This window comes from Emys orbicularis, chromosome 9 (assembly GCF_028017835.1).
Source record: "Emys orbicularis isolate rEmyOrb1 chromosome 9, rEmyOrb1.hap1, whole genome shotgun sequence".
NCBI lineage: Eukaryota > Metazoa > Chordata > Testudines > Emydidae > Emys > Emys orbicularis.
Genome location: NC_088691.1, coordinates 100414703 through 100428653, shown reverse-complemented (window position 1 = coordinate 100428653; position 13951 = coordinate 100414703). Strand labels below are relative to the sequence as shown.

The 13951-nt window shown below is 41.3% G+C and overlaps 1 protein-coding gene across 1 annotated transcript in view; it reads right to left on the bottom strand.

The window, feature by feature from the left end:
- The window catches only part of ABCC5 (ATP binding cassette subfamily C member 5), a 69569-nt gene that overhangs the window by 34445 nt on the left and 21173 nt on the right, over positions 1-13951 (bottom strand). Inside the window, exons 3-10 of the mRNA XM_065411200.1 lie at positions 10216-10373; positions 9804-9959; positions 8852-8999; positions 4052-4285; positions 3780-3953; positions 2012-2159; positions 1311-1459; positions 428-535 (exon numbers count right to left, since the gene is read on the bottom strand). Coding sequence (XP_065267272.1) covers positions 428-535; positions 1311-1459; positions 2012-2159; positions 3780-3953; positions 4052-4285; positions 8852-8999; positions 9804-9959; positions 10216-10373 — 1275 coding nt within the window. The remainder of the gene's footprint in view (positions 1-427; positions 536-1310; positions 1460-2011; positions 2160-3779; positions 3954-4051; positions 4286-8851; positions 9000-9803; positions 9960-10215; positions 10374-13951) is intronic.

Here is a 13951-nt window from a genome sequence, read left to right as displayed (position 1 = left end):
ACTGAGTTCTAGATACAGTGCATTCTCCTCTATGAGGCTGCTCTTAAAAGACAGTATAGGAATTGCTGTACTAGATAAGACATGTGGTCCGTCTAGACCAATATCCTGTCTCCAACGGTGTCTAGCACCAGTGCTTCACAGGAAGGTGCAAGAAATCCTGCAGTCATCAGATGTGAGACAGCCTGCTCCCCTGGAAGATGTCATCTTAACCCTTAATAGTTTGAGATTGGCTTAAGCCCTGAGTATGAGGTTTTATATCCTTTCTGCAGGGAATAAGAACTGAACATAGAACCAGAGAACAACTTCCAGCCTGCTCCAAAATAGCCTTGGCATTAAAATGGTTCCTTAGCATAGTCAAGTGCATTCATGTATTGTAAGAGATGCTCCACACTTAAGGATAAAATTATATGGCCAAAAGACCACTCACCTTATATCGGTCAACAGACACTGATGCCTCAGATAGAGACTTCACGGAGAAAGGTGTTACTTTCAGAGCAAAAGTCATTGAATTGAAGACTGTGACCACTGTGAAAGCCTAAACACGGGACAGACAAACAAAACAAAAAGCTTTTGGCGGCAGTACCCATTAACAATTCCAAACCACCAAGGATTAAGTTCCATAAGCAGCGGCAATTTAAGACCATTCCACTTGAGAAGGAAAGGTCTGCAATTCAAGAAGAGCCATTTAAATACAACATACTCTAACCTGATACAGGAAAAGGCAGGGTCCTCCCCATAACAGAGTTTTAGAATAGACTAACAGAGAGATATATCCCAGGTGTTCATAGTTCCATTGGAAATGGCATAAACAGAAGACGTAGAGGGTGCTGCAGGTTATGGCTTTAGCCTTTCACTTCTAGAGACCTGGGTTCAAATTCTACCTTAGGTCACAAGGGAAGATAAATTGGTCCAGCTGCACAACTTCAGCAAAAACCTCTAGTGTCCCAGTCTCCTTTTTGCAGAAGCCTGTTTCCACCCAGAGAACGCAGGTGCAAATCATGCCCGCAAACAAGGATACTGGGTCTTCTTCCCAGATGAAAATTTGGCCCTGAGCCCCTGCTCTTAGGAGGCCAGGATTTAATAGTATTGGCCAACCTGTGCAGGGGAAGGTTGCATAACACCTGCCTCTACTTTGTGCCATCAAATACCCACTTGTGTGAGCCAAGCCTCAAAATAAAGAAGACTCACACAGATCTGGAGTATTTTGAACTGCACCCACTTAGGATTACAACAGTTTAACCAAGAAAAGCTATTGCAGGAGTGATATTATAAAGTAACATTCCCAACTCTGTGATGAGCAAGTCAATTACCTGAGCTGCTGTGAGATCATAGCCAAGGATCATATGGACAGAGAACGTCACCACACTGGCAATAACCACAACAATTGGAGCCACTCCCACAGTGATGCTCTGGAAGTAGCCTGCACGCTCTAAGATTTTACGTTCTTCCTCTCGGATTTCTACAAATACAAAAGCCACCACCACATCTGAGGTGCAATTCAGACAGATACAAACGCAGCAGGCACAACTAATGCACTGGGAACACTATGAGTAAGAGAGAACTACCCTCTTCTGCTTCAGCATTTCTCATGTTCTAGAAAGAGCTACCTTTACAGAGGGTAGAACCATAAAAGTGTATGTATAACTCAGTCAGGCTGGCATTCTGATCACTCTTATTACATTTAAAAACTGACCAATTTGTACTAGGTCAGTCAAGATTAGTACTCATAGTAGAAGCCAGCCCAACGTTAATAAAGCTCATTACACCCAAAAGTTAGAGGGAAGCCATAAACAGCACTGTGCTAAAAGGTGAGACTTTGGAACAGAGATTGCCATGCCAGCCATTGTAAATAAGAATAGCAGGATGTCCGAGGGACGGATGGATGGATGGATGATCTAGCATACCACACATGCAGGAGCATCTACCGAATTGAGCTAGGAGGATCCAGCAGGATGTGGCTGGGTGGTGTGTTTTCTAAAGGGAGATGCATTTACAGAGTGTCTGCACTCACTTTGAACATTCTGAGAGAATGCTTTGACCCAGGCATACATTTTAATGTATTTAATATAGTTAAGAACTTCATTCATCTTCTGCACACGCTCATCGGTCGCCGCCACACATTTTCTTCTGAAATAAGCTGTGAGCCGTGATACAAACATCTGAAACAAGAAGAGGCACCATACATCGTAGCATCAACTCAGAAATGCATCCAATTCCACTAACTATAGAAGAAAGCAAGTAGACCGATAAAGGGACGTCAACGACAGGACAACCTGATACCCTCCCTGGCCAAAGTGATGAGCTGGAAATGCCCCTTCAGAGCATCACACTCCATTCAGCAAGCATAAATGCACTGAACACTGGGCTCGCTATAGTTTTATTCTCAACTGGGTTAGTTTTATTCAGATTTCCAAAAGACTCTTAGTGCTTTTACTAATATTTTAACAGAACTAGATTTCTTTAAAATCCCTCAAGTAAAAATACAGACTAACCTCAACTAAAACTAACCCTCACACCAGAAGAATACAAGGTACCCAACATATCCACATCCCATATCCTTCAACTCATTCCCCTAAGGCCCAAGAAAGAGATGGGCCTTGAACACGCAAGAACAATTTCTTTAGTGCACCAAATCTTACAGCAAAACTACTGTGTAAGGGTGGTAAAACAATATATTAGCACCTTTACTAATCAGGTCTAAGACAAGATGGTATCCATGTCCTCATAGACATTTCTCATTCTGTCAGTGACATTTATCCCTTCTTTCCTAAAACCCAGAAGAAAACACAGCTCACTAAACAGTTTTCAACTGTTTGCCCCATCTTAAGCATCCTTACTCCTTTTTTAATCCTGCTCGGCTACAGAAAGCAGTAGGGAGGAGAGAGGCTAATAGTGAAAATAGTTGGTCAAGGCTATTAAATTCCCCCCTTCTGTCACAATCCAATTTTTTGCCTATTGCACTCATCACTCTCGCCTTATGGTTGAGTAGATAAATCAGACCATCGGAGACCTCGCAGGATTCTACTCTTCACTCATAGTAGCTTTTTCAAAAAAATACATTTTGATTATAATGGAAAAATTACAGCAGTCTTGCAGTGTGGTCTACAGGCAAACAGATTTTGGCTCAGACTAGTTTCCTGGTGGCTCTTTCCACAAACAGTCCCACTTGGCCAGTAACACTTCTTTCTCCAGGTGCAGCACAGTTTGTCCTAATTATGTCGGCTCTATTGTCACAGAGGAATGGAACTGCCTTTGTGGTTCATGGATGGAGAGACTGTCTCTGATGTAACTGGGTCTTGATCTGCTCATGTATTTAAAGATCAGAACCATAGGCTTGAAGTTTAATCAGAAGTGATCTGGAAGCCAACAGAGGATGTGGAGCACAGGAGTGATGTGCTCTTGGCTTCCCAGCCTGCTGCTGAGGTAAGCCACCATGTTCTGAACAAGCTGGACGCCCTGCATTTTTCACCTTCAATACCAAATCCAGTGAATTACAATAATCCAGCCCGGAAGTGTATCACTCCGCAATTTTTTTATTTCCACCAGTCACTTCTATTGTTATTTCTAATTCCCTTTATCATCCAAGTTTCTTGCCTCTTAACTTTTACTTTTCAATGTCTTTTAGATTACATGCAAGACCCTAAAGGGACTTAACCCAGTATCTGTCAACATCTTCTGTTCAATACACAGACACTTGTATTCTTGGAGTGAAGTGTGAAGCACATTTGAAGAATACTTCAAGCCTATTTTGAACAAGAGTTTGAATGCCGCTTACTCACCATCGCTGGGTAGAAGAGGATAAAGACAGCAGATCCCAAGAAGCCGGTTGGTCCTAGAATAATTACATTATAAACCATGCCTAGGATGGCAACAATTGGGCCCCCGGCCAACAAACTGCCAACTGCTGCAGCCTCAAACATTCTCTGCCCATCAGTGGAACATATGTTTATGAGCTGAAAAAAACAAACAACATAAGTGTTATCCTCAGAAGGAGGTAATCAACAAGTATCCTTTTTTATATGGTAATTTCCAACAGGGTACTGTAGCTCACCTCCCCCAGAGACTTGTCCTTGATATTTTTCAGCTTGAGAATTTTCTTGAACGCCATTGTCAGGATAGCTCCCCGCAGTCTGACCCCAGTGCGGTAATTTAAAGCCCAGGTTAGAGCCAGGGACCAAGAGCGCACGATTTCTGTCATTAGGATGCCAAAAACTAACAACAAGCTGTACTGCAGGTTGGACTCACTTTGCTGCGTGTATTCCAAAAGGTGTTTCACAACGAACGCCTAGAGGAAGAAATGCAAACTCGCATGAACACCCCAATGTACCAGAGGCACCATGCAACAACTTATGTTAAGTTAGAAATGAGTGGGCTACTTTGGTTTTCAATGAGCGATTTGTATTACATGGAATCTTCTTTCTAGAAATAAAAATGGTCAAAACTCACAGTACTGTTACACAAAGCCCTGCTGAGAGCAAAGCAGAGAGTCAAATTTAGCAGGTATGGGGGATTTAAATTTGGAACCTCATTCCTTGCAACAAAAACTTCTTATTCATTATGTCTTCTAACTTAACATAAATCTGTCAGTTAGTTGAATACAATGCTTTATCATACAGAAAAAGTTTTTAAAAATAGTCTGTATTTATACATTTGAACACATTAAGAGACATTCCTTTATGTGACATTAAGACCTTTTTTGTTTGCGTCAAACGTGCTTATTTGATAAAAAGGAACAATGTACCTACAGTTGTACTGGGGAAGAGTGAGAAGGACATTTGCAAAACATTCCTGAAAATAAACATCAGCAGTTTAATAGTAAAGAAAAGAACATGCAGAAAACACAGGTAAGTGATACCAGACTATTAAAAAAAATGCTTTGCCCCACCACCCACCTCCCCCCTCCAAAAACAAAAATATTTTACCTCAGGAATCATATTTCAAACATCACCTGCCGAAAGACAGGACAGCCCCAAGAACCACCGATTCCCACCTCCAGTTGTGTGTTAGTCAACGGCATAGTAGAATATCATATAAATCACATTCATCAGCAATATTAAATACTATCAACTGCGAAATAACAGTCTTTTATTTAAAAACAATAAAGTGCCATGTTAAAATGGGTAACATCTCACAAACACTGTACAACAGGAAGAGCATCGCATAAACATACAATCTGAACATACAAGAGAATTATAAAAGGCTAGTATCTAACAAACAGTCTAGCCTCTGACACAAACTAAGTTAAAACTACACACACAAAATTAAAGATACAAAAACAGAACCCGATATATGTTCACAAAGTCCGAGAGGGAGTGAAACTTGCAGTGCTAGTCAGGCAGGCTCCTGAGGGTGCATGGATTCTGAAATTTGGTTTAAGAGGTATGCTACAGTAAGGCCTCACAGCTAACAAATGGAGATTCCCTAAAGAAGGCTTTTCAACAAAGATGCTTAAAGACGTTGGTGTTTATATGGTTAGACGTTGGTACTTTAATACAGAGCTGAGAATTACCTTTGCCCACAACACAACAAAATGCCAAAAATGTGAGATCAAAGAAATGATTTGGAAAGCCTTTCAGTCTGTTGAAGTCCTCTTGGCTAAAACAGGTTTTGCAAATAAGAGTTCTGCATAGCGTGAGCAGGGAAGAAAAACAAAAAGGCACTACTTCAGCAAAGGTAACAGCAGCTACAGCCCAGCACCGAACAACAGATAAAAATGGAGGCTGAATGCATTTGTCCTGAAGTGGCTGATTCTGTATCCCAGAACCAAGGAAACATGCTGTATATAGTTTTGCTTATTCACTTTCGAAGTGCGAATTAAAGCCAGATGTCCATCAGGTTCTGGAATGGCCCACCGAGAAATTTACACACTAGTCCCTGATCAAATGTGAGGAGCTCACATTCACAGAACTACTATATTCCAGCTTTTTCCTCACTTACATTTAGCTTTACATCAACTGTTTTGGCCACAACTGCATACAGTTGGTTTGCAGTTACTAATGAGAAGATTGGCTTCTTTTCCTGTTTTCAATCCAACATACACAACTGAGTCACTGAGTAGTGGGAGTCAAAAGCCCCCCTTTTCCTCACGAGCTGTAACTCAGCATGATCGCAGCACAGCACGCATTTTCTCACACCCCACAGCACTGCTGAAAGTCTCCAAGGGAAGGTGTGTAAAGATAGCAGATGTTTCCTGGGGTCTCTTTCCTCCCAAAACCTTTTAAGTGCAATTTTTCAGCACTGTTCTATAGAATCAGCATCTCCCGTGATGAGATAAAAGACAATGCTTACATTATACCAAACAAAAAAAAAAAAAAAAAACATTTCAAAAGAAAAAGAGAGGAAACAGCAGATTAAAGAATTTGAAAGAGGAAAAAGAAGTCACAATATTTAGCATTTACATTTCAAAACATTCCATTTGAAGAAGTTTAATGAAAAAAAAAATCCAGCAAAGTTCTTTACAAAACTGGAGTTAAAGCTTTAAAATTTTAATTTAAACTAAATGGGGACAGGGACTCCTGCGACTGTTACCATAGTAATTGGTATTAGCTGCTCGGCTGTCTTAAGCATTCCCATTGAATAAACATTACCTTACCTTTACTCTTGGCGTTGGATTCTGACCAGCTTGACTGTCTCATTCTGATCGCAGAATACAGCCATCCTGAAAATTCTAAAGAACAGCTTCTGTCATTGGTTCCACTACAGAGAAAGATTCCCCACCCACATCCAGTATCTGACAGCACAAAGCAAGCTGTGACTGGAGCGGAACTAGAAGAGTGGGAAACTTACCTCAAACGGCTTACCACTCCCCCCTCCAATAACTGTCTGAACGGTCAAGCTGTACTCCACTAAGATAGCAAGTTTCCCCATCTCCCAAACAGGAAGGCTAGTTCTGAGCAAACATACAAGTTGTTCAGGCCTGGAGTTAAACTGATTTTGTTTAGTAAATTAGAAATATTCTTTGCCCTCCCCTCCATCTGAACATAAAAGGTTTAGCAGCTGGTTAAATGGCAGCAACTGTATCAACTGGAGAGGAGATGAGAAGTATCTCACCTGCACTAGTGCATTCTGATGGTTATTAGAAGGTATTCTGACACAGGAAAATAAGCTGTCTCTGAACAGGCTACAAGGTTAGAAATTGTGCCAGATGTGCAGGACTCCTCAAGGATATCAAAAAGCCCAGATATGAAATCCAATAAGCACCCCTCTCAGTTATAACCATCACAATGCTTATTAGTGAGACCACCACTACGCCATTTCCACTAGCATTCCAATGTCATGGAAGTTCAATTCAGAATTTTAAAGTTTGGGGAAATGTTTAACTCCATTTTGGTAATTTTCACCAATACATGTGGACAAGGTAAGTGCTTTTCCAGATCTCCCTTCTCATTTCAATGTGACTGAAAAGGTGTATCAGTACAAGAAAGCACCGATACTTCAGAGGAGACAGCATAGGTGTATCACTATGGGGAGGGGGGTAAAGACTCATCTTTCATTCCAAGTGATGGACCCCAAAAGGGCACTTTCCTCATTCAGAGAGCAGTCCAATTTTGACTAGATATAGGCAAATGTTCGAAGAATAACTTTAAAGCATCCAAATTGAGCATGAATTGGAACCTAAAAACCCAAACTATTGAAGTTTCTTCCCATTCAGCAGTTTGGCTCTCACAAATAGATACAATTATTCTAAAGAAATTAGGGACAACCCTGCTGTAAGTTCTCTGCTAAAGACAAGAGCAGCTACTGGGCCCTGTAGTGAAACAATGACAGAAGCTCTTCTTGGGGGAACCTGGTTCTGTTAAAACCTTTATACTTCAACATTTTGGTAATTAACAGTGCACCCAACAGGTTGTCCAAGTGTTTCATAATTACCACAAGCTATTATCATTAATTAATTATTACTGTGAAACAATACCAAGAAAACAATTATTGTTATTCTTATTACAAGAAACAAGGCAAACTTTTAAAAGGTTCAAAAAGCAAGAAAAACATTTCTAGAAGACTTTTTAACCTAACACACCCCTGTTGTACTTACCCAAGTAATGAATCTCCATCTTAACAGCACACTGAAACATGTACTACAAGCAGTAATACTGCTCCTACTCCTCAAGGGAAATTTGTAGAGAATAAATTTAGTCAAGATCGTAACTGTAAATCTGCACAACATGTGCAACAAACAGGTGACAAGAAAATGGTGTGAATGTCAAGTCCCATATGTTGACTCTTCATTACTAACTAGTTCAAGCAGCAACAGTTCCTAGTGGCAATTCCATAGTCTAATGCTTCTAAACGTAACCCACCTGATCAATCCTTGTAGCATCGATAACTAAGTTTGCAGACTTCTCCTTAGCCCCATTTCCTTTGGTTTTTAAATAATGATCTAACACCACCACTCAGTTTCATTTCTTGCAGACTGCACTATTAATGCCAATGGTCTACAAAGTGATATCTTGCCAGTTTGAATTTTACTTCCAAAATGATTACCTATCTAAAAGCAAAAAACTTTAGGCAAGAATTTAGTGCAATACGATCACACCAGTTAAGGAGGAACTTTAAGCTACACTCAAAACCAGAGAGAAAAGCCAAGTGTGTTTTTCTTTCAGGACACCTAAACCCACTACCTCTCCAGAAACCTGGCCCCACCATTCAGCAAATGATCCACCAGCTGTATGAAAGCTATCTTGGATTGCTGCTTCGTTCTGGAAACATCATCTTCTCTCAGCAAACTGTAAGGACCAATATTTCTAACTAATCATACTGTGTCAGTGACCCTGCAATGAAACCTTAACATGTTAGGGCTGGCCATGGGATGGAGCCATCTGTGGTTGTTAAAAAAAGGATGGATATTACTTACTGGTCCACTGAAGCCAGCAAGCTGCGTGATCATCAGACACACTATGGAAATTATGAGTCTGGTGCGACAGAAGATCCATACAACCCTCCGGAGAGAAGCATCCTCAGGTCCTGTTTCTTTCAGTTCTTCCTGCCATAGTCTCTCTAACCTAAAAGGAGCACAAACCATGCATTACGAATCTTTCTACAGGACAACAGATGCTATATCTCAAAGGTTATTCTCTGGTAAACTTCTCAGACACACGACTGTGAGCAACACAAACCATCAAGCTTCATAACATGGATAGCATCTTCTATCCAGCCAGGGGAAATAGTTCTAACCTGAATCTCTGTGCAAAGAGGCTTCTACACTGAGCAGATCTGAAAAAGTTAGAATGCTTTTTACTTTACTCAGAGTCCTATTAGGAACATGAATCTCACCACCTCCTCCCCTTTTCTGATCTATCCTGCAGTAAAACCCTGGGGCCAAATCTTATAGCTCTTGCCCTGAGCAAATATCCCACTGACCACAACAGTTTAGCCTGACTGCAGGATTTGGCCTGTAATCAGACCATATACAGTTACTATCATTGTTATCTGGTCATTAATTCAGCACTGCGTGTTCAGAATGTGGGCTGAGAGCCACCGCCCTTGTTTAAAAAAAAAACAAAAATAGTTCTGATAAGGAGCAAAAGCGGAAAAGCAGTTATGAAACACCCACGGGGATAAAATCTGCTCGGTTACAGCAGTGTGACCCCACTGAAGTCAGTGAGGTTGAAACACCAGTGTATTTCAGAAGGAACTGGCCCAAGGATAAATAAGATTAAGATCCCCTCCTCTGATAGAAAGGATTTAAGAGCTGCTTTTTCAATGTTAGCACATGCAAATATCTTCAAAAATACCAGGCTAGAGTATACACCAGGCTGCAAAGGGCTAGAGTACAGGGGAAATAATATGGACCAGCGGATCCCTACCTTCTACAGTTAACCTCTGAAGACTCATGCTTTGACAAAGGCCAAACATCGTCCATAAACAGCTCCCCTTTCTTGTATGCTGTGTGGGCCAGAGGAGTGAGCCATGAAAAGGTCATGCAGGAAAAAAGTCCAGCATTGTCTACTGGGTGCTGGTGTCTAAAAGAAGGAGAAATTACAATGAAATGAAAGAGAGAAAAAACTGCAGCATCCTTCAAGAAAAACAAAATCCACTCCCATTACAAGTATCATCTGAGAATTCTGCAAGGTCTACACAAAGTAATACTTGCTAAATACATTTTCAAAGATGACATTTCAGCATCAACCAATGAATTTAAGAGCTGCAATCACACTCAGTCTATTTTCAAGAAGGCTGAGGTTGCCAGATCAGTTCTTTTTTAGCAGAAAGTCTTACTTGGAAGTAGTCCGTATGGGTTTTAGCACGTTGAAGCCATGGTGATATTTGCCCTTGTGATGCTGCTCATCCAAGATTCTCAGCTGGGAATGCATGGAAATGTCCAGCGGAAGGCCTTCTGCCCGCGCTGCTGTTTCCAAGGCATCTTGACATTCCACCTGCTTTTACAAACAAGACAATGGAGTCAGAAATTCAAGAGTTCCACGATAGTCTTAAAATCAATCATTTCTGTCTCCAGCAACTTCACACCTGTTATTGCTGTGGCTCACTGTGATAATGTAGAGCAATCACTGTAACTAAAGATCTCTGGGGACAAATGGATAGCTTGGGGGCAGCAAACCAACATGGGAGGTCCCATATAGTCTAGCTCTGCTTTAGCTCTCTGGATTTCTAGAATGGTGGAGCTCAAATAGTAGCATGGTATCCATATGTTTTGGGTTACAGAGGATTAAGTACATACACTTGCCAGACTAGATCAGAACAATGGTCCATCCTGCCCTGTGACTGGTCTCTGGCCCAGTACCAAATGCTCAGAGAAAGATGTAGAACACTCATGATGGACAATTATGCAATACCATGCCCAATGGAGAGGATTCTTCCGAAATTCAGGCAGTTGGTTATTGGCTTATGTCCATATTAAGCTCTATGCCTCAAAAATACCCTGCAATAGTTCAATGGGTTAAATATGCATTGTGTGAAAAAGTATTTCCTCTGATATTCACAACCGTTGCTATTTACTTTCTCATAATACAGACCAGGGATAGCCAATGAAAGGCAATTACACTTGTTCATAGAGGAGCTTCCTGAGAGCAGAGACTCCTTTTCTCACTGCTTCATGGCCCCTCCCGAGGAAGCAAATACGCTACCCTCATCTTGGCCAAGAGATATTTTCACAGCTGTCTGAAAGGATGGAGTTGAGTTCCAAAGAAGGGAGGAGAACGTACCACTCTGGACATACAATGTGTCAGAGAGCCTCATGGAACTTCCTTTATTCAGGGGCCAGACACAGCAAGGGTACCAGGCGACTTAGTACCAAAGTGTACACTAGCCCAGTGCTCAGTACTGTCCCCACTAACTTAAATGGGAGCAGGATTAGGCCCGTTTACATGAAAAAAAGTGATACTGAGTATTCTAGTTCTTAGAGACCAGTATGCTTTGTACAGCATCCTGAATTTAAAATCTTTGCCACTTTTCACACGGAAACAACACGCACGTTTCCCCATTAACTGCCTTATCAATGGTGTGATTATTCTACTTCTTGAAAATATCAGCTGTAGCTAGCTAGTAGTCTCCTGAAGCATGATACCCTCTGGGTTAAATGTCCTAAAAGGCTATCAATACCAAGTATTTGATTCCCATTCTCTCTGGTTATATGACTTTGTTAGAAGTATTGATATTTGTCTGGGATTCAGGCTCACAGTCCATCAATATGCAAGCTTTATGGTATTATTAGGCCTCCATATACCCCAATGTGTACAAGAGACAAGGACAATAAATTCAGAGGGGCATAAATTCACCCTTCAGTTATTTAAATAGCACCCCAAAGTAGGCCAGGCACCCTGCAGAAACCCAAAAAATACACAGTCCCACTCCCAAAGAGCTTACCATCTAAATCTAAACAAATGTGTGGTGACTCAGACATATGTACACCCTGAAGACTGAATTAAGATTTTATTTAATATAATGTAACTGACTCACTTCTTGTGGGCAACGCCTTCCTACTAAGCCTACCCAAATCAACATTTACCATTCACTTAAAAAGTAACAACCAAGCAAGTAGATCTATTGGATCCACCTTACCGCTGCATCCTGCAGTTATCTTCCCCAAGTTTATCAGCACAGACCTGATAGTTGGGCTCCTCTGTGGCCCACGTGACATGAAGAGGACACAAACCTAGCCAGTGTAACGCACGGGGCACAGACGCTTTCCTACAGAAGCAAGCAGCTCACGACACTGAAGAAGATTTGACTTGAGTCGGTAGCTCCTAGAGCTCAATAGGAACCATCTTGGCACAGATTCCCCAACTGGATCCTGCAGTGCAATCCCTAGCCAATGATGCCCTGCTGCCTCTGTTTGCCAAGACACAGACAGATCTGTCTGAGCACCTCAACACTGATCAAATGGTCTGGACCAGCCCTGGACCAGTGCTTCTCACTGTAGAGTTAGCTGCTGTCTCCAAGGTAAAAGCCAATGCTGCAGAGATTGCACTGTCTACTGCCCCAATAGCAGGTCTGGCAAGGAGAGGAGAGCTTAGAATGTACTGCCCACAGTTGCGATATATACCTGGAAGCTGGATAGTCTTGCAACCAGCAAATATTAATAACCATCACTTAAAATTCAACAATCTGAATAAAACCAAAGAAACTGTATTTGGCAGATAAAAGCTTATGCTTACGAATGAACTCACACAGATAAATGACAAAAACACGCCACATCCACCACGGGTAAACACTTTTCGCAAAACAATCACTCCCTATTTGATCTCCCAGTCTTTGTCCCAAAGGAAACCTGCACACCTCCTTCAAAAGATGAGTCTGGGAGCTTAAATTCAGAACTTAGCCAGACACTAAAAATCACGGACTCAGAAAAGACACTGTATTTATGGCTCATTACAACAATCTAACTCACTAACCCTCCTTTGTCCTGTGACTGCTGAAGTGGTAACTGCCCACGTCACCTCGAACGGAACGACCTCTTGCAACATGTGTTAACTTCTTATGTTTAACACTCTGTTCCAAGTTGTATTTAGCTGTGACACTTTCCCAGACCTGAAGAAGAGCCTATGTAAGCTGAATAGCTTGTCTCTTTCACCAAGAGAAGTTGGTCCAAATTAACTCCGCCCCCTCCCCCCCAGTCTCTCAACTTCTAGACCAATGGTTCCCAAACTTTAACAACCTGTGAACCCCTTTCACTAAAATGTCAAGTCTTGCGAACCCCCTCCTAAAAATGAATATTTCCAGGGATTTTCAACTTTACCTGAGTATAAATTATAAAAGCAGTGATCTTGGAAATATAAAATTTGTTTTATGACATGCTTATTACACACTATTTATTAATTATTATTTATCATTACAGTATTCTTATTACATTATGAAAATGGCAACACTCTTCCAAGATCTCACTTTCGTAGCTTGTATCACTTTGAATAAGCCTGTTATAAGACAAGGCTCCTATGTTTCATCAAGGAGTATCAGATGTGAAACAAGCATGAAGGTATTTAAGAAGCCAACTTACAGAGTTCCTCCTACACAAGCATTCAGGTCTTGAGCAATCCAGGCAAACAACACACGTTACAACAAAGCTTAAACTTGTTCTTCATAATAATTTTAAAAACAATACTAGCTGCCTATTTAATTTTAAAAACAGCAAAAAATATCTACCTCCCTTTCCATTTCTTATAAGGAGTCTTGAAGTTTAAATCTCTTCAGTGTGATAGATATGCTTGCTTTGATCTGCTTAGCTCTTGGAAGTCCAGGGGCTCCGGGCTGCTGGCCCCATGGTGCCTGAGGTCCCTAGGGATAGCTCTGTCCGCCATTAGGGAATTTTTTCCCGAGAACCCCCTGTAACATTTCGCGAACCGCCAGGGGTTCACGAACCCCAGTTTGGGAACCACTGGTCTAGACAATCCAAAGATTTTTTTAAGCACACGCTATGTAAATAATTTGGTTACCCTGAGCTGCCACTCAACAGAATTTCTCTCAGCATGCCTAGAAGCGACTGAATGGTACATGAATA